Source organism: Ceratosolen solmsi, unplaced genomic scaffold, assembly GCF_000503995.2.
Source record: "Ceratosolen solmsi marchali unplaced genomic scaffold, CerSol_1.0 scaffold30, whole genome shotgun sequence".
Lineage (NCBI taxonomy): Eukaryota > Metazoa > Arthropoda > Insecta > Hymenoptera > Agaonidae > Ceratosolen > Ceratosolen solmsi.
Genome location: NW_011948421.1, coordinates 6,130,311 through 6,150,623, shown reverse-complemented (window position 1 = coordinate 6,150,623; position 20,313 = coordinate 6,130,311). Strand labels below are relative to the sequence as shown.

The window sequence follows — 20,313 nt, the reverse complement described above, 5'->3', positions numbered from 1 at the left end:
TTGAAAAATAAATATTTGAAACGAATTAATTTTCATTTCTATATAAGTCATATATAAATATATTTATTTTAAAAAATATTTCTTTTCATATCATAAATGACATTTTTCATTTTTGAATTTTGATTTTGTGTATAAGTAATGGTTACTTATGCTTTATTATATAGTAAAAGTTATGATCAATTTAGTATAGTCTAATAGAAATTTGTTTATTTTAGTAGACTATTTTGAAAATTACTTTCTAAGTTAATGTAAGTTGAGAAATGAACTAAATTTTTTACATAGTCACTATATAAATAAGAACACCAATTATTTGCAAATTACATTTTGAATTTTTGTATATTTATTTATTTTTAATACCAAGTATCTAATTATCTTATTAACATTTATATACAAACTAATATAAAAATATATAATATAGTTGTATATTAATTTAGAAATATATTAAAATAAGAAAACATAAGCTTTATTAATTAACTAAAAAAATGATCAATTTTCTTTCTTGAACCAATTTTATAATAAATACAAATAGTGTGAATACTTTTTTGTCTTCAAAATTTATTATGTACATTAAAATAAAAGGTCTCACAAATTTATGTATACATCACAAAATTTTTTGTTTACTTAACATCATTTTCATTAAATTTTAAATCAACATTCAATCAATTTCATGATATACATGCATAAATAAAATAAAGTAACCTATTCAAATTGTATATTTTTTATATAAAACAATTAATATATGTACTTTATTTACAAAAGAAAACAAACATAATCTTTATTAATGCATTTTCCGATTTTGGAAATTACTTCCAAATTTAAAATATATTCAATGAAATACTATTCTTAATAATCATTATATTATCTTCAAACAAATACACATAGCTATATATCAAAATATTTGCACATCAATATTTTACAAAAAATTATTTACATGTGTTTAGAGTTTAGGAAACCTTCCCTACTTTATTAGAAAACATTCAAATTATAACTTGTAAAAATTATATTCGTTTAAGAGCATATAAAATCAAAATTGAGGTCAAAATTGTCTTTGTTCATCTGTATCATTATTCTGACTGTTACCTTTAATTATTTATAATTCAAAAGAATATATTTTTAATCACCAAATTAGAATATAATAATCGATATTATCTATTGAGAAGAAAATATTTTTGTATATTCTTTTTACGACTATAAATATAAATGTATATTTTAAGAATATATTTTAATAAAAGTAGATTTATTTTATTACATATTATTTGTAATGGAATTAAATAATCTCTTCTTAAATTATATTATAAAATTATAGAATAAATAATTTTGTAATTCTTTAAAATATGTAAATAAGAAAATATTTTTAATATTTAAACCGTGAGTCTAATTTAAATTACCCATTAAGTTGATGTTAAACTAATAAATATATGATAAATTTATTTATTTTTGCATTAATATTCTAAAGAATTATAAACAAAAATGTAAGTAATATATGATATAATAAAATATGTTAAATTGTATAACTAAAAACTAAAAGATGTTCAAAATATATGAACAAGTATTTACTTAATTAAAATTACAAAAACATTTGCTAAATTAAATATTTTGAAAGCTCTTGTAATTCAAATGGGTAATAGTTTTTTAGCTAAGTTCAAAACCAGCACCAGATTGAATTGCATATAATAATTTTTCCTTCAATGTCTGTTCATCTGGAAATTGTGGGAGCTTTAGTAGATTCATACATGTACTAGAAGTTGGTAATCGATCCACACTGCCAGCAAGCTGAATACAAAATGGAGGATCAAGTTCCTAAACAAACAATGAATTATTAATAATTTATTTCTAATATATTACAGGTTATTTGTATTAAAAATATTATAGAATATTTAAAAAAGATATCTTACATATATATTAAATCTAAATCATCGCGATATTAAAATGCATAATTAAATTAAAATATTTATAATGAAATTGAAATTTTAACATTTAAATGTGTATATTTATTTTTATTGAAAGATTAAAACAAATATTTTTTATGTAGATGTTCTTTTATTACAAAAAGGCATTTAGTATTTTAGAATTTAGCATTTAGTATAGTACATTATTTTATATTGTTTGTATAATTATTAAATTAAATAATTTGATACCTTAAATCCAAGAAGAGGAGGTCTACTGCAGCTTGTTACAAATTTTAACAATTGACTCTTTTGTTGATCATTAAATTCATTAATGACTTTCCAAAATGTAATGATTGTTGGATGGTCTGGAGCATATCCACCTGTATAATTTGTGTGTTGCTTTAGATCTCCTACATCTACAGGTATTTGTGCCCCCGAAATTAGTACTTGTAATTCCTTGTTATTGAACATTTGCAGCCAATCCAGAGATACAACATTGCCTATACCTTGTTTAAACGCGTGACACTGAGCTCTAATTTGCTTATTAAGTTTATAATCAGCCATTAGATGTATATATTCTATTCGATTGTGATTAGTAACAGTTATATTAGCGCCGCCTTGTTTAAGTTCATCAACGCGCCTCTCGCCTAAATGATTGAAAAAAGAAATTTTATAATGTACTTTTATAAATACACTCTGCCAACATTAATATAATACAAAATAATTATACTTGAAATTTTAATAGCATTTTAAATATAAAATGGACATTAGAGAATATACAAAAATTCCAAGTAAAAGGTATACGTTATTTTATAAAAACTTAAAAGCTCACTTTTAATAAAAATATAATTTAACTTATTTTGAATTTTATAGTTCTTCAAATTTTTAATTTCTTGCAATTGTAAAATTACGATTTTAAAATTTTGTATCTTATATAGTTAATAAAATTAACATAATTGTAAGAAAACCATTATAAATTACCTAATTCATCGGATAAAATTGTGAAGTCTAAGCCGAGATCCGTTACGTCTCCTTTGTAACTTTTTAGATAGAGTAGATTCCGATACATAATAGGATCTAAGGAAGCCAAGTGATGAACGTCTACGTCGGATTGTGTGCCAACGATTTTTGACAGGAAAAATTCAGCAAACGGTAATTCAGCAAGAAGATTTTCGTACAAAGCTTTACCGAGTATTCTACCTGTCAAAGGAATCATTCTTCAACATTAAAATCAATTCTAATATGTTCGTCTTATTTTATAAATAATTTCTTTATTTATTTATACAGTATTAGAAATTATTTTTAGATATATTTTTTAAGATTTTCACAAATTCTCTTACAAGTATCTTTTATATCAATTCAAAATATAATTTTAAATAAAACAATTTAGGTAATTATAGAAAATAAAAAATTTTATTTAGATAAATTTGTAACTAATTCATAAGGTTTAGTATATGAAGTATATTTATAGATGATATGAATTATGTTTAAAGATAATTTTAAATATATATGAATTTAAACCTTTTATACGTACATAGTGAATTAAAAGAACATTAAATTAACAAGATATAAAATAAAATTACAAAAAGATAACAAAAATTTAATGTTACCTATAAAAAAGTAGTGCTTTGGAAAGTTATCCACGAGTAGATGAACAGTGGGATTTGGATAGAGCATATTATCTTTAGTAAGTTTGAAGAAGCCTCTATTTGGATCAAAGCTGGTCTTCAACAATTCGGATAGAAACTCTCTAAAGAGTCCACCTCCATCTACTCCTGCTTCTTCTAACCCAACTGCATTTACCAGTTGTACTCGCATCTTGAGTCGCATCTCGGGTTCATTTTCTGGCGATAATTTATCAAAAGCATCCTCATATAAATAGTTTCTCCTAACAGAGATGTGAATAGAAGGGCCTTGCATGAAGTGCGTCAACTCGCCTTGCTGTTCACATTTGTCTCGATTAATCAATGATTGAAAAACGATTACACGATCGTTAAATGGCACAACGAAGGGAATTTCCCTAAGTAATGTCAAAGTTCGCAATTCAGTTGTAGAGAGAGGTGGCCCATCTTCAATTTCTTCTCGGGTAAATACGCGTAGGCCCTGAAATGGAATGTAATTGCGTAGTCGACGTCGACGAAGACTGAAGTCCTGAGGCTTGTTCATTGGAATAACGATATTTGAAGCTATCCAGTGGGCATCCGGGCAAAACTGACGTCTGAGGTCACGTGTATGTAGTTGCCGCAGCAGGCCCACGGTTACCTTATACGTGAATATATATTTTTTTTTAATTTCAATTTATTATAATTTTGATTTTTTTACTTTTGCGAAACAACGTGTACACAAATATTTAAAGCTCGTGCATTTTAAATTTTCTTATATTGTAAAATAATAAAAAAAGAAAAAGCTATTTATTGTTTCTTCAACAAGAATACATCACATATACAATAATTTAAATAATGCATCATATAAGATAAACTTGAGTTTAATTGAATCGAACTGTTTATTTAAGAAGATTGAAAATAATTATTTTATAATATATATAATATATACTTTATAATATATATAATATATATTTTATAATATATTTATAATATATATAATATATAATATATATTTTATAATATATATAATATATATTTTATAATATATATAATATATATTTTATAATATATATAATATATATTTTATAATATATATAACTAATTAACTTATTTACTTTTTTTCATTGCTGTATGTGAACTTTTAACTGGATGGACTTTAAATGGAATCGATAGTGAGACCCTTAATCTTTATCACAAATTTTTTACATTTACAATTACGAATATAAAATTTCCTACATTTAAAAATACAAGGTGTTTATAATTTGAAAAATAGTTTTTTAAGAATAAATTACATCCAAATTTTTATAGAAATACGAAAACATTTATCTGATTCATATTTAAATATTTACAAAAATTTTGTTTTAAAAGTAATTCATTATCAATGATATTTGTAATTCTATTATAATATAATTACGTTTTATTAGTACTAAAACTATATTTTTATTATTACAATATAGTATAATATCAATAACATTTACAATTATATCATAATTAAAATGTTTTTGTAAAATTTTTGTTTGAAGATATCATTTTTATATTATATTATTAATTTAAGAACATTTAAATTCGATTTAATAAAAAATAAAAATTTTACCCAAAAACTATAAACTACAAAATAAATAAATAAAAATAAAAAAAAACATATTTTTACAAAATCGTTATCTTCTTTTATTCATAAATAACAAAAGCTTTACTTATTTTGATCTACATCATAGTGTATTTCAAAATAAATAAAAAATTCAATTTATACGTTAATTACCTTAGTAGTAGCATTATTTCTGATTAAAAAATTGATTAATCAATGTATCAATATTAGTACCTTAAAAAGGTGTGCCCACATTTGTGTATTTTGTGGAGTTGAAGACATTGAAGTTGAAGGTCCCAAAACCGCATTCTTATAGTCATCTCTGACTGATGGTCTAGTATCTGGAAAGGCCAATTCAACTAATCCAAGACAAACTCCTTTCAAATGTGAGCTGAGTACAGCTAAGTCGTACGTTGTAAAAGGCATGGTTTGCTGCCCTCTATCTATACTGTTCGTCATGGTAAGTTCCATGCCTGAAGGCTCGATGAAAAATTCTGTATCATGTAATGTAGCTATCAGCAGACTGAAGAGTGAGCAAAATACCGCTAGAAGCGGAACGATCCTTGTGGTGTCCTCTGCCGAAAGGGCAATTCCTCTCGAGATAATATGTAGATAAGGCGTAGAACCACCGAAAAGTGACGTCTGACTAACCGTCAGTAGATTACTCCATAGTTGCCTGAGAAAGGTTGGTTTAAAAGCAAGCATATATAGGAGTTTGTATTTATGTATGGCGTTTTTGTTTGTTATCAGGAGATTGTGGCACAATTGACAAATGGGCTGCATGACTATGAGATCATCGCTCTGATCTACAGCGATAAGAATACTTTGCACACGGTATTCTTCATTTAGCATTTCAATACAACGATGTACTATATCTGCTTCACCACTACCCATTGGTCCTGAATCACTGTCACTGTCAGAGCCATTGCTATTCAGATTATCTTGGCCAATTGGAGAATTTATGGTGGAACTAAGAGATGCCAGCACTTGTAGATAATTAATAAGACTACCTTTTGATTTGCCTGTTTATATTAACCATATAGTTTATATATTAATATACGTTAATTTTTATGTTTTATTCTTATAAGATTTTTAAAATATTTATCTTTAAATCATTTTTATTGGTTTAAATTTTTATAAATCATTTTTTTCAATGTTAAAAATACAAAATCTAATGTATTTACGTATTTATAATCTTACTTCAAATTTTTCTTATTTATTACTTTTAAATTTATTAAATAAAAACAAAATATATAATAAATTAGAAAACTTTAACTTCATTAAAATTAACTTACAATATCCTGGAGGTTCTAGTAGAAGAACAGAATATAATAAGCTGATAGTAGGTTGAGGGTTATAACGATTGATACAATTAATAAATTTATCATATGGAAATTCTTTAAATTCCAAGAGAGCAGGAATAATAAAATTTGATATTGAATTTGTCAATTTTTGAGACAGAATACTTCTGCAGAATTCGTGTAAAATCAAAAAACAGAATTCATTAGCATTGTCTATATGATTGACAACACTTAAAGGTCGCTGTATCATTTCAAAAAACCATTTAGTCATTGCAGTTGGTGGAGTTGTTAATAAATCTAAATTAGGTGGAATTTTTGCTTCAATTAATTGTTTAACTTGTTCAAAATATTTATTTTTTACTAAATAAGCAAATATTTTTTTTAAATGTAGATTAAAGTTGTTTCCAATGATTATTTTATTATCTTCTTGTGTGGTAAAAACTTCCAAAATTCTCAAAGGTATAGCTATCGATTGAACTATATTTGTTAATACAGTTTCAAGACTATATTCCATAGACATTTTAAGTATCCACCTGCAAAATATTAATATTATACTTACACTGCTTATATATTTATATAATTATAAAAATTAAATATTTTTAAAAAATGTTGACATATTTTTCAAAGATTGTTAATATTATTATTACATGTTAATTAATAATATTTGAATATCAAATTTTTTTTATAATTAAAATATTTATTTATATTTTATTTAAATTTATTAAGTTTCCTTTTTGATAAGATAAAAAGTATTAAATAATATTTAAAGAAATATTTTATAATAGTGTACCATAATCAAATAATTTTATGTCTTATCTAGTTGATTTTATACAATTTTGGTACAAGATCCTATTCTAAAATTTGGTAATTTCTTATTGATAATACAAAATTATCAATAATAATAATATTTATTTAATATCTTACAGACTGAATAATTGGTTTATATTATAAGTACAAGATAAATTATTTCTACCTGATTCGCCATAACCATTCTGAATTTGAAACAAACTTTAATTTAATTTCTTCTTGAAGTTTAAGAACATGTTGAAGTAACCAAATAAATCTATTTCCATCATATTGGTATGAATAAAAAAAGAACAATTTCTTTATAAAAGGTATTAATTCAAATATATTTATTTGATTTACACCAATTGTTTGTTGCATTTTATCAAATTCATATCTTTCTTGTCTTCTAATTGATTGCCTTACAATAAAACTACGTACATGGGCCTGAATTTTAACAGTAGCATTATGTTTGTTACGCTGTTGTTCACGTTTTAATCGCTCTAAATGTGCATGTTGAAGGAGAGCATTTCTTTCATCTCTCCGACTAGCACCAGCTAAATTTTGTTGAGGCTTACGCCTATAATCTCCCTCAAAACTATACATAATTATTAGAATTTATTATATAATCAAAACCAGAATGCATTGAAACTACGATGAGTTTATTATTGTATCAAATATCTGCAAAACCTTCAAAAAGTTTTGATTTTTGGAATACGTTTACATACATAATTTCTACTTAATATGAACACAATTTTAGTCTTTTATTCACTAGTAATATACATTTTATGAAATAAAATAATTCGATTATAAAATTGCAGTTAAAAAAAAATTATAAAATACATTAAATTTTTTATATTTTATAATAAAAATAGGATAAAATAATTATCAAATCTATCTTAGCTTAAATAGACTTTTATTATTCAATTAATCCAAACATTATTTTTTCATATTTTAACTACAGCTGATCACTGTACAATAGAAATGCAAGTTGACATTCAAGTCATGCGGGAGTATAAATCGTGTTTTTTTTTAAATTTTCTCAAAATAAGTAAATTATAAAAATCATAACGTACTAGCACTATTCACAGATTTAAGTAATAATTACATGGTGCAATCAGATAGATTGTATGATCAATTCATCCTAAAATTATATTTAGAAACATGTCTCAATAAAATTAATTTGCCGAAAATAAGGTTAAGCTACACAGATGGCGCAAAGGGATGGTTGCAACGTTGCCATTTGCGATATTAATTTTAATTGCTATATTTTTATACAACCGTTTTCTATTTATTTTTGTTTTATTAAATTTAAACATTTATTATTATATTAGATAAATTAAATATTATTGTAACATTTAATTAATCAAAGTAGTTATAAATATTTATATGCTAAATTGAAATTTTATTATCAATTAAATATTATTATATATTCAAAAATGAATATTTTTTTTATTGTTTCTCATTCATTAGTTCTTTCTTCTCTGTTTTAATTCAATTTTCGTATTAGAAATTTGGATTAATTTACCTATAATTTTATTTTATTTATTTGTTATTTTGTTAATTTTTAATAATTAATTGTTCATGCATTAAATTTTTAATATCTTATTCTAAATATATAACAAATTTGTTACATAGCTGAATTTCTTTACAAGATTTATACTTCGTGTATGTTTAACTATTTTATTTTCATTTCTATTAATTTTTTATTTAACTCCAGTGATCAAATGTACTCCATGTAATGTATTTATCAATAATTTACAATTTATTCAATCATATTAAATATTCACATTTATTAAAATAATACGGAAATTCGTACGACGCCCTAAAATTAAATTCTTACTGAAAATATCATTTTATATTAAAAATTTCATATTTTTAAAGAATTTAATTGTTTATATCTAATATTAAAATAAAAATCAATTCTATTTATATCATGTTTTACAAGATACAGAATATAGTTATTCAATTAACAATGACTTAAATAAAAATATTTTAAAAATTAATAGAACTAAATACAGAAATAATTAAAATTAATTGAAGAACAATTGGCATGAAATTAAATTTATGTTGAAATATTTGTTATGCTCTAGTAAAAAATAATGTGCTTTAAATGATAAAATGATTTAAAAAAGTAAATTTGTTATAAAAATTTATTAAATTCACTTAGGAACAATGCCATAATATTCCAGTTTAAACAAATACAATGTATACTGCAAATTATTAACATTGTATTTGTATGATATATTTCATGTTTTAATACAAAGAATTCACACGTTAATCAATTTATTTAAGGAATATTCAAACGACTATCAAATCATGTAAATAATTTTTCTCTTTTCTTATATTTGAATTCTTATACTCTTTATATTCACTATGACATTCAGCTTTCATCAACTTTCATTTGCTTTATTTCCCTCTTCTTTTTCATTTTTTCATGTTTTCTCTTACTCAGTTATTTTTTTATACTTATATTTTCTATAATTCATTTATTGTAATATTTTTCTTCTATTTTTAAAATATAAAATAAAATCAAATATTTTAATATAAATAATAAAATTGTTTTTATTGTATAAAATATTTATTCAAACTATTATTTTAATGAATCTTACAATATAACAACCTCTTAATACCTTATAAAACAATATGTAAAAGACACATATATTAATTGGGGTTTTAAAAAGTTTTAACATTGAAATTTAATTGTATTTTGGAGCGATATCAAATATTAATTAAATTAATTTTATTGTTGAATTTATGCCAGAAATAAATTTAATAAATATAATAAATTTGCACACAAGAAATAAAAAATTTTTAAAATAAGGGATAAAGCTAAATGTTTGGATAAAAATTTCAATGCAATTTAAGCAAATTTTATCACTGACATATGATTCTTGTTCATTGAGCCACAACGATTCACATCTTCAGAAAGTGAAATTATATCTCGTTAGAAACAGTTGTTATAATTTAAATAAAAACTATATAAAATTATTTTAAAAAATATATTAACACTTGCATCTACTAGTGTTCATCTTTAAATGTCTGCAATAGGTTTTGCTTTAATTAAGATTAGGTGACTACGCAAACTTTAGATTTTTTGTAGTAGATGTGATAGCTTTCTAAAATTAATTCTGTTTTTCATTTTTTTTTATTTCTTTTCTTCATTATCTTTATGTTTTATTATACTTCTTTTGGTTTAATGTATGTGTTCTTTGTTTCAAATTTTTATTTTAGTTCTTACTTTAATACCCTTTACTCGTTATCACATTTTACTTCAATTTTCTTTTAATTAAACTTTCTTTACCAATTATATTCTTTTTTATATACTTTGCATTTAACTTGTATGTTTTCTATATTTTTTTATATTCCATATATTTTCTATGAATAGTGATATTTCTCGGTTCTTCTTTTTTATATATTCTTGAATACCTTGATTCTTTAATCGTATAAACTCTTTTGTTGTTATTGCGATTTTTACTTGTCTTATTTCCTTATTATGATTTTAATTTTATCTTTTTTTTATTTTTATATCTTTTTTTTTTATATCTTTATTTTTTAATTTTAATTTTAAGTTTATCTCACTTGTACGCAAAATAATATTTTAATCTTTCATATAATTGTAAACATTTTATTTCTGCATTATTTTTCTGAATTGTTAATTTTATTTTAGTTTTCTTAATTATGTATGCACTTCATCATTTGCTTTTATAATTATCTATATTTTGTACCCTATAATTATTCTAATCATTTGCCTTTTAAAGTTGATTTGAATTCCAAATTTGATCAAACGTAATAGCTAATTTTTATTTTTCTTCTTTTGTCTTGAATTTGTCTCAGAATTTTATTTTTTGTGCTTACTTTGATTTTTGTTTATGTTTTATATATTTTCTTATAATTTCAGAAACCTATTTCTCAATGCTTTCTTTGTTTCATATATAATTATTTTTTAATCTATTTTAGTACTTAAAAATTTTTTATTTCGTTGAATTTAAAATTATTATAATTAATTATTTATAATATTTAATTTTTTGAGTAAAGAATACGAACAGTTAAAATTTTATTCAATTTTATAAATGAAATTTAATTTGTGATCAAATTATTGAATTTAATTGTTAGCTATTAATGTTTTCTTTAAACAATTATGAATTTTTTATTTACAGCTTTCATCTATATTAAGATTTTTCTGTTTGATAACATTAATTATATGAAAAGAGGAAAAAATAACAAGCTCTATTCATTAGTTGCTTAACAAAGCCGATATTCCATTGCTTAAAAACTTTCATCATCATAATTCAATATATTTTCTTTTAATGACATTTATATATAAATAATACGATTTATTAAAATAATTTTGAAGTCGTTTATGTAAATACATTTATAAAGGAAATATATAAAAATATATTACATTTTTTTCATTTACAGTCTTTTTAAAAGCACATTTGAAAATATTTGAGAAATAATTATTTTTAAAATTAAAGAGCTTTTGTAAAGACAGGTTAAAGGATTTACGATAATTAGTGATAAAATATTTTTAGGTGCATTTAGTATATTTATAATTATAATTTCTTTTACTAATAAAAATACATGTTATTATTTGTATTGAAAATTTTATTTTTGGTCTCCTTGATAAAAGAGCGACAGAATCCATTAAATTGTTTATTTTTTTAATTATTTTTTATAAATAAATATATATAATAATTAAATATTGAAAAATAGTTTTGAATGGAAGGTTTGGAATCTTCAAATTCTAATAAGTTGTAGGCCTTGAGAATAGTGGACATTGAGTTGGCAACGTTGAAAACGGGGGAGGGAAAACCGGAAAAGATAGGAACGGCGGGTACGCTTCGCCATATTTGCCAGTGGCAAATATAGAGTGGCTGTACGCATAAAGAAGCAAACGGACTTTTCGCATCTTTACGGCAACCACACATTTTCTCTTCCCTCTCCCAATACCGTACCGTTATTATCGTTTTAATAATACTGTAAAGATTTACAGTTTGGAAAATTTTTAATTTTTAAACGTAACGTTTTTCTATTTTGCTAGTGTTAATCTGGCTCTTTAATCTTGCGACCTCGATAGCACGTAAAAACAGCAGCGGTAGCAGTGGTGGTGTGTAGCATCATCGTCAGTGTCAACCTGTCGTACATCACGGTGGCCAAAGAATAGCGTTGATGATTGGGATTCCAAGGGACGATAGACACAAAATCACGGTGAAGATCCGAAACAACATGAAGCGTAGCTCGAGTCGGGACTCGCCGCCTCCGCGCGTCAAGCGAGGCAGATCATCGATCGGACGGTGAGTGTTGTGTATGTGCTGTGGGGCGCTCGCTCTACAATATTTTAATACACAAATTGTATTAGTATTTTTGGTGAACAGATTCTTCGGCTTTATTGAGAAACGACTTACCATTTAATTTTTCCTCTCGCATATTTCGCTGGCTTCGACCTAAGTGTTAATGGATGTAAGCGTCATCTTCTGGGCATTCGTATGTGCATGTTGTGCGCGTTGTTTTGAAGCAAGTTTTTGCAACCATTTTACTCCGTTTTGAAAGATGCCCCCTTCCTCTTTTCTCCTCTGTGTGGCGCGTCTGTGTTTTTCTATTTCTTTATACACATTTATTGGTCTCAACAAGCCAGCGGAATTTTCGAGAATTTAGCATAAACAATAGTTCTAGTGGCTTCTTGTTTAAGGATGTGTTTATTGTTTAATTATATTGTGAGTTTTTAAAATTATGTTAAGTGATTAAAATGTGCACTGTAAAAGAAATGTATTGGTTCGAAATATATTGTGTATTAAGTGTCGATTTGATTAATATTAATGCTATTTGTTTTTGTTTTAAAATTTTAGTGAGGCTCAAGTGATTCAGCTTTGTGATTAAAGGAAGTTTGTGCATACAAAAAATATAGTGTTGAGGAAGAAAAATATACAATCAAAAGCTTTGTCCTAAAGTGAAAGTTTTGCTTTTTTATATCAAAATTAATTATTCCAATTGAATAAAGTATTGAAGCTGGTACACGATTTAATAAAATATAACTAAAAAACTTGTGTTTAAAAAATAAATAATTTTCTATAAAGTATGTATCAAATCATTATTATTTTTTTTTTTTTATATACATATAAATAGGGTGATTAATAAATTTTCATAAATTTTAATTAATTTGATTTTTCAATTTATATTTCTACAAAATAAATTAAAATGTTACATAAAAATTGTAGTTTCCATGATTATAAAATTAAAATAATTATTGAGCAATATACATTTTTTTCACATATATTCACATAAAACTTGATAGATATACATATTTAATATACTTTAAAATATACACGATATATATATATATATATAAACATATTAAAATAAAATTGACAATTTTAATAAATTAATTATAAAATATTTGTAAAAGAAAAAATGTTAATATTATATATATAATAATATATTAATTTTTATTACATTTTTTATTAATCTAAATAATATATTTTTTATATTATGTTTAAACTATTTAGACTAAAATTTAATTTAATTTTTTTTTGAATAAGTAAATATTTTAAAATAATTTAAAATAAGCTCAAAGTAAATTCTAAAAACTCAGTGTTTAAATTTATAATTATGTTTTAAACTAGGATAAAAAAACAGTTAATGTATTAGTAATAGTTAATGTAACTTTTAACATATTTAAACAAAATTATAAATAATTATTTATTACTTTCTTCAATCCCCTATATTTTGTATTTTCTAATTATAATTATAATGTATCCAAACATTTCTAAATTTCATACAAATATAGGTTCAATAATTTGCTACATCACAATTTTATATAACTTTTGATTAAAAAATTTTTTTTTTCCTTATAAAATAATATTTATTATATAATAGAAAATATATAGTAACCAATTCAATTAATGATACTTTTGAAGATTTATTTTAATATTTTGTATTTTCGATTGATTGGTCTAGTAAATTAATCTTTGTTTTCAAACAATAAAGTGAAACTAGGTAATGGTATTTTAACAGAATTCTTATTCACTATTATGAAAACTATTTTAATTTAATTTATTTTTTCCTAATCAATCGTTTTTTAGTTTAAAATTATCATTGATTATATTTTTTCAAAAAAGTTTCAGTTGCAATTTGACTTCAATTTGAAATTTAGAAAAAGATGTTTTTCATATTAGAATAATCTGATATAAATATATTGTATTGTACTAAGTATTAAAAGTTGTAATATATAAAAGCTTTATTTTACTTATCAAGGAATTTCGTTCAATTAATAATTTTTATCTATTGGTAAAGTGAAATAAATTTAAAAGAATTAACTAAATAATTTATTATTAACTCGTATTTATAAATATTATTATGAATTAATGTTGCACATGTGAGTAATGTATAATAGAATTAGATAATTAATGCTCTTTTTTTATTTTATTTAATTTTCTTTCTATTTCTTATTAAGAAACAACTGCTGTAGTATGTGGATTCATAATTTTCATTCAAATTAAAAAGGCTTTAGAAAATATTGAAATAATTTATATTCAGTAGTATTTAAAAAATGGTAATGGTATTGTCTTAAATATACAATAGTTTGAATAATGTATTAGAAGTAATTGATTAATATAAAACAGTTTATTAATTTCTCAATGTTTTTATAATTTATCTTCTCCAAACAGGTGCATTTTATATTATTTAATATATTAAGTTAGCTTTATAAAATTTCTAATGAATTATAAATTTTTACTAATTGTCTTCAATTTTATTTTAGCATGAACAGTAATATTAATTTCATTCTTACTGTAAGTAGCCCTAAAATATATATTTGTTTAATATCAGTTGTTGTAGATGGATTTTCAACAATTGTTAATAAAGACAATTACAGTTTTGTATTTATGAAATTTAATCTACTGTACTTTTATGGAAATGTAAAAACGTGTCAATTGAATAATTTAATTAATAAATATTAATATCAAAATAAAATAAAATACATATTCGATCAGATACAATAGATATTAATGAGTTCCAAATTATTCATAAAATACTTGTATTTTTTAACTTCAAGATGCAGTGGACTGATATTATTGGATGTGCTTTTTTTAAAACTGTTTTACAATTAATGTTTTACTGAAAAATTTTGTTGTTGCAATTGTTATAGAATAGTTCAATAAATTATAATATCTTAAATGGGCTTATATGTCCTTTTACAAGAAGTAACAAATACATTAACTGTAAGTAATGTAATTTAAAGTAATATTTGAGGATTCTAGTTTCACCAATTCTGTATTTATACCTTTCAATTAAACAAGCAATATACTGAGAGGTTATTCTACATCTTCAGATACGAAGACTCGAGTGATGAGCGTATAACTCCGGAACGAATTCGGCGGCGCAGTCGAGGTGCCAGAAGCCCTTCACCACCACCACGTTCTCGCTACATAGAATCTGGTTCTCACCGAGATGAATATTCTCGTCCACCTAGGGAAATACCCACAGAACGTCCTTACAGCTATAAAGTATTATGTGTTAGTGGTATCCATCCGAAAGCGAGCGATGAAGCTGTGAAGGAAACTATCTACAGAGAATATAAGAAGTTCGGTGACTTCTCTATAAAAATAGCACATGAACTTGATGAAAGAGTGGCGTATGTATGTTTTCGTAGTCATGAAGATGCTAGAGATGCAAAGTATGCTAAACCCAGAATTCCTATATACGATAAGCTAGCTTTAGTTGAGTCTGTGTATGAAAGGCCTGAACCTTATAGACGTCCACGTTCTATAACTCCACCTGATTATGACCGTTACTATGCAAGGTCTCCTGGACCGACTGACAGACACAGACCTATTGAAAGATATGACAGAGTTTATGGACCACCTGTGGGAATACCACCTCGAGAACTACGAAGAGATGCCTTACCCCCTCCCCATCACGATTTTGTGAGACCACCTTTACATCACGGACCACCACATGTTCATCCAGGCCCTCCTCACCATTATGGTCCACCCAGACACATGATGGTACGCCATCCGGTGCATGGTTTTGAACGAGTTGAAAATAAAAAGGACAAATTTCCAAACTACTTACATCACGTATCTCCAGAAGATGACCCTTTAGCAACTCGAACTCTTTTTGCTGGAAATTTAGAAATTAACATAACTGAAGAAGAACTACGACGAATTTTTAGTAAATATGGAATCGTGGATGATATTGATATTAAAAGACCTCCTCCAGGCACTGGAAATGCCTATGCTTTCGTGCGCTTTCAAACCCTAGATATGGCCCATCGCTGTAAAGTTGAACTATCAGGGCAATACATTGGAAAATTTCAGTGTAAAATAGGGTACGGTAAGGCTACTCCTACAACACGAATTTGGGTGGGTGGTCTTGGACCATGGACTTCGGTAGCTCAATTAGAAAGAGAATTTGATCGGTTTGGTGCCATCAAGAAAATTGATTATATAAAAGGTGATAGTAATGCTTATATTCTTTATGATTCGATAGACGCTGCACAAGCTGCTGTTAAAGAGATGCGAGGCTTTCCTCTTGGCGGGCCAGACAGACGTTTACGTGTAGATTTTGCAGATGTGACCCCAGGATTTGGATTTAAACCAAGACCGTATCCTGAAGATAGTGCTGAATTTAGAACTAGACAAACCGATTATGAAGCTGGTTATGATCCATACAGCGCTGAAGGAGAATTTAATTATAGCTCTTCTAGAAGCTTTAGGGGTAGAGGTTCAGCTTCTTGGCATGAAGGTCGTGGAGGAAGTCGAAGAGGTGCTTATCGAGGATCATATCCTGAAGGCAGTTATCCAAGAGAGGAAAACGATTGGCCCAGTGGTAGAAGACCCCCACCAGAAGTTGATTATGAAGCTACCAGAGGTATTAGGAGGTCACTTTCAAGGGAACCTGGAGTAGATAGATCGAGGTCTCGATCACCCAGAAGAAGACCTGTGGATTCTGATTCAGATTCAGAAAACACAAGACCGGGAATGCTTGGTAGTTCAAGAACTTTACCTGATGTTGCAAGAAAATCCATTGCTGTATGGCAGGGGGCTCTAATCTTAAAAAATTCTTTATTTCCGGCTAAATTCCATTTAACAGATGGCGATACTGATATTATAGATTCATTAATGAAAGATGAGGATGGTAAGCACATGCTTAGGATTACTCAGAGATTACGTTTAGATCAACCTAAGCTAGATGATGTATCCAAGAGAATCCAAACTTCCAGTTCACATGCAATATTCTTAGGCTTGGCTGGCTCCAGTGGAGCAATTACAAATGATGATGCAAATGTGCAAACGCGACCACTGAGAAACTTAGTATCATATCTTAAGCAGAAAGAAGCAGCTGGAGTGATTTCATTGTTAAACAAGGATACAGAAGGCACTGGAGTTCTATATGCTTTTCCACCCTGCACTTTCTCAACAGATCTGTTGAAACGCACTTGCCCAAACTTAAGTGAAGAAGGATTAAAAGAGGACCATTTGGTTATTGTTGTAGTGAAGGGTGGTAGTGCTTAAAATTGTGTTTTTGTACGAAGCATAAACTGAACTATAGATTAGGTGATTTAAGGGGATCCAAAATTTCCAGACGCCAAACATGAAGAGTACTTTTTAGAAACGAATTAAGTTTCATTCAAGTTTTTTATGTTCCAAGCATTTTACACACTTGTACAATATTTAAAGTAGAATGAAAGGTTTATGGAACACAACATAAATAAGGTGACTAAAGTAAAATTTATATTTTGCTTTAAAATAGACATTGTTCATATGCTTTTGAATTTGAAAATACCAAAAACTAATATATAATTTAAAGTAAAAAACATTATGTTTTCATTATTTTAGTTTTAAAAATGTTAAAATTGATTATTTTGTTTTTATGAAAAATATAACTGAAAATTTCATAGAAATTTTATTTAATGTTTCGGAAATAAGGATCCCCAGTGTAGATGATAACGCTGATGGCATAAATGATAAAGTTATAATGATGATATTGATGACACACTTTTAATGTTAATATTTTGAATACTAATGTATCCACTCTAAATTAACAATTAAAGAACACCTGTTAAAAATTAAGTTACATTTTAATTTATATATATTGAATATATATTGAAATAATAAGTTACCAAAGTAAGTTACTTTTGAATTTGTAAAAAGATAGTCTTAAGTTTAATTTGAATAAAAATAAAAGTACAATATTTTATACAATTTATTTATACAAACAAGGATCATAAGTTAAAATTATATTACAAAATTTAAAGTATCAGTCAAGGTTTTATACAATATAATTATTAATAATATTTTATGATTTATGACTGATATTTAAACTAAATTTTAAATATTTAAATATTTGATTATATTTTTGAATCTTGATTTTTAAAAATAAAATGAAACTATTTAACAGGTGTTTTTTTTAACAGCAATATTAGTAACAAATTTACCAATCAGAAAATGCGTGTTATTTATTTTTTAGAAATTTCATTTAAAGCACTAACGAATAAGTGCATAAAATTGTAATTGTAAAATGAATTGTATTTATTTCTTTATAATGTAAATACTTGCTTCTGCAAGTCATTATTTATAAATTTTGGTGACAATAGGTTTCAACGATAAGAATGAGTGCTGCTGTTATCATTTATAATAAATATTGTACAAATATATATTTCAATCTTTAGGTTATGGATTTTTATAAAATGGAAAATACTTTCAAATATTATTTAAAAAGCAGAACGTACTACTAGTTAAAAACGTTATTACCCATACACTATAATTTTAATTGAGATATTCAATTTTCTAATAATAATATTAATTTTCTTAGTATTAACTTATTATGTTGAGCATAGACACTTTTATGTAGAAATATTCAAGAAAAATTTATATTAAATTCTTTTTAAAAAAATATTCAATTTATGAGATATTGACTTTATGTAATTTGAATATTATACAATGGTATAGAAGCATTTTTAGTTATTTATAAAATATAGAAATAAATAGAAATTACTTTTATTATTTTTTAAATTTTATTTATATTTTGTTTTCTTTCATATCCCATAATAAAGATCATTAGAAAAATGATCATACAATCAAATCAATATAAAAATATATGAAGTTAATTATTTTATAAAATAATATTATAAGATTTTAAATACTTAGTTTTCCTTAAATAATATTTTTAATTAATCTCGATAATTGCTGTTTTGAAACTAAAGATTGACCATCAGTTTTATAATTTTACATTAAAGTGATTATTTATTTCTCATGTTTATTACATAAAATATGAAAATTGAATGAATCTATTAAAAATATATAAAATAAATTTTAGCGTATCTTCTAATTTTATTATTTTCTATTGAAAAAACCTTTTTAAATATTTGGTAAATAACTATAATCATACAATTTATAGTCTTATTAATTATTATATATTTTAGTTAATCAAATATTTCAAGTTTAATTGATAAGATAAAATAAAAAATTTATTCTCTATAATTCTTATAATTTATAAATTTCTATGATAACAGCATTACTTATTTAGAATTAATACTTATTTTTTTTAAGAAATATTAGAATTGTCATCAGTCGCAATTTATTATTTGAATAGTTATAGTTTATTATTAAAAATCAATTTTTTATAATGTTTCTTTTGGCTAATTATCTATTGACTATATGAAATAGTTAATTTTTGAAAGATTGATTTTTATATAACTATGCAGCAATTATAAATTTTTATATAACTATGCAGCAATTATAAATTTTTAAGAGTTAGTCATACATATATAATAAGAGAAATTCAAAATGAATAGTCAGCATGTTATAATTTTTAACGTCATTATTTACAGTGTTACTGTAATTCTAAAATGTAGAATAAGATGACATTTATTTTATAAAAAAAATTTTATATCTGTACACGGTTCTTTCACATTTTTCTTTAATAGTGCTTTTATAAAAGATAGTGAATGTTTTCATTATAAATGAGATATAATCAAATCAAAATTTTTACTGATTTTTTCTGATATTTCAATCTAAACAAGTTATTATTATTTTACTTCTGATGATTAATACCTATATTATCTTTATAAATATGTTTTTTCTTATTACAGTGGGAATAAAGTCAAATATATTTTTTGGAAAACAAAAATTTATCATCTTATTAAATAT

At 24.4% G+C, this 20,313-nt stretch overlaps 2 protein-coding genes across 2 annotated transcripts; one reads left to right on the top strand and one right to left on the bottom strand.

The window, feature by feature from the left end:
- Positions 1-1,607: 1,607 nt before the first annotated feature.
- Positions 1,608-7,888, bottom strand: LOC105361443 (ubiquitin-protein ligase E3C). The gene is made up of 7 exons (XM_011498619.1): positions 7,353-7,888; positions 6,374-6,912; positions 5,313-6,100; positions 3,500-4,151; positions 2,871-3,089; positions 2,139-2,536; positions 1,608-1,800 (listed from the first exon to the last, which is right to left on the bottom strand). Exons 1-7 carry the CDS (start codon positions 7,766-7,768, stop codon positions 1,633-1,635), a joined length of 3,180 nt encoding a protein of 1,059 aa, XP_011496921.1. The 5' UTR covers positions 7,769-7,888; the 3' UTR covers positions 1,608-1,632.
- A 3,967-nt stretch (positions 7,889-11,855) lies between these two features.
- On the top strand, positions 11,856-17,944 carry nito (RNA-binding protein spenito). Its single transcript, XM_011498618.1, has 2 exons — positions 11,856-12,459; positions 15,492-17,944. Exons 1-2 carry the CDS (start codon positions 12,335-12,337, stop codon positions 17,674-17,676), a joined length of 2,310 nt encoding a protein of 769 aa, XP_011496920.1. The 5' UTR covers positions 11,856-12,334; the 3' UTR covers positions 17,677-17,944.
- Positions 17,945-20,313: the final 2,369 nt, after the last annotated feature.

What these genes read in the sequence shown, in the direction of transcription:
- LOC105361443 (XM_011498619.1), bottom strand. Translation starts at nt 7,768, where the DNA reads ATGTATAGTTTTGAGGGAGATTATAGGCGTAAGCCTCAACAAAATTTA. An exon ending in GAATGGTTATGGCGAATCAG is followed by an intron (nt 6,913 to 7,352) that starts GTAGAAATAATT and finishes AATATTTTGCAG; the next exon opens with GTGGATACTTAAAATGTCTA. An exon ending in TGTGGGCACACCTTTTTAAG is followed by an intron (nt 4,152 to 5,312) that starts GTACTAATATTG and finishes TTCACGTATAAG; the next exon opens with GTAACCGTGGGCCTGCTGCG.
- nito (XM_011498618.1), top strand. Translation starts at nt 12,335, where the DNA reads ATGATTGGGATTCCAAGGGACGATAGACACAAAATCACGGTGAAGATC. An exon ending in GGCAGATCATCGATCGGACG is followed by an intron (nt 12,460 to 15,491) that starts GTGAGTGTTGTG and finishes CTACATCTTCAG; the next exon opens with ATACGAAGACTCGAGTGATG.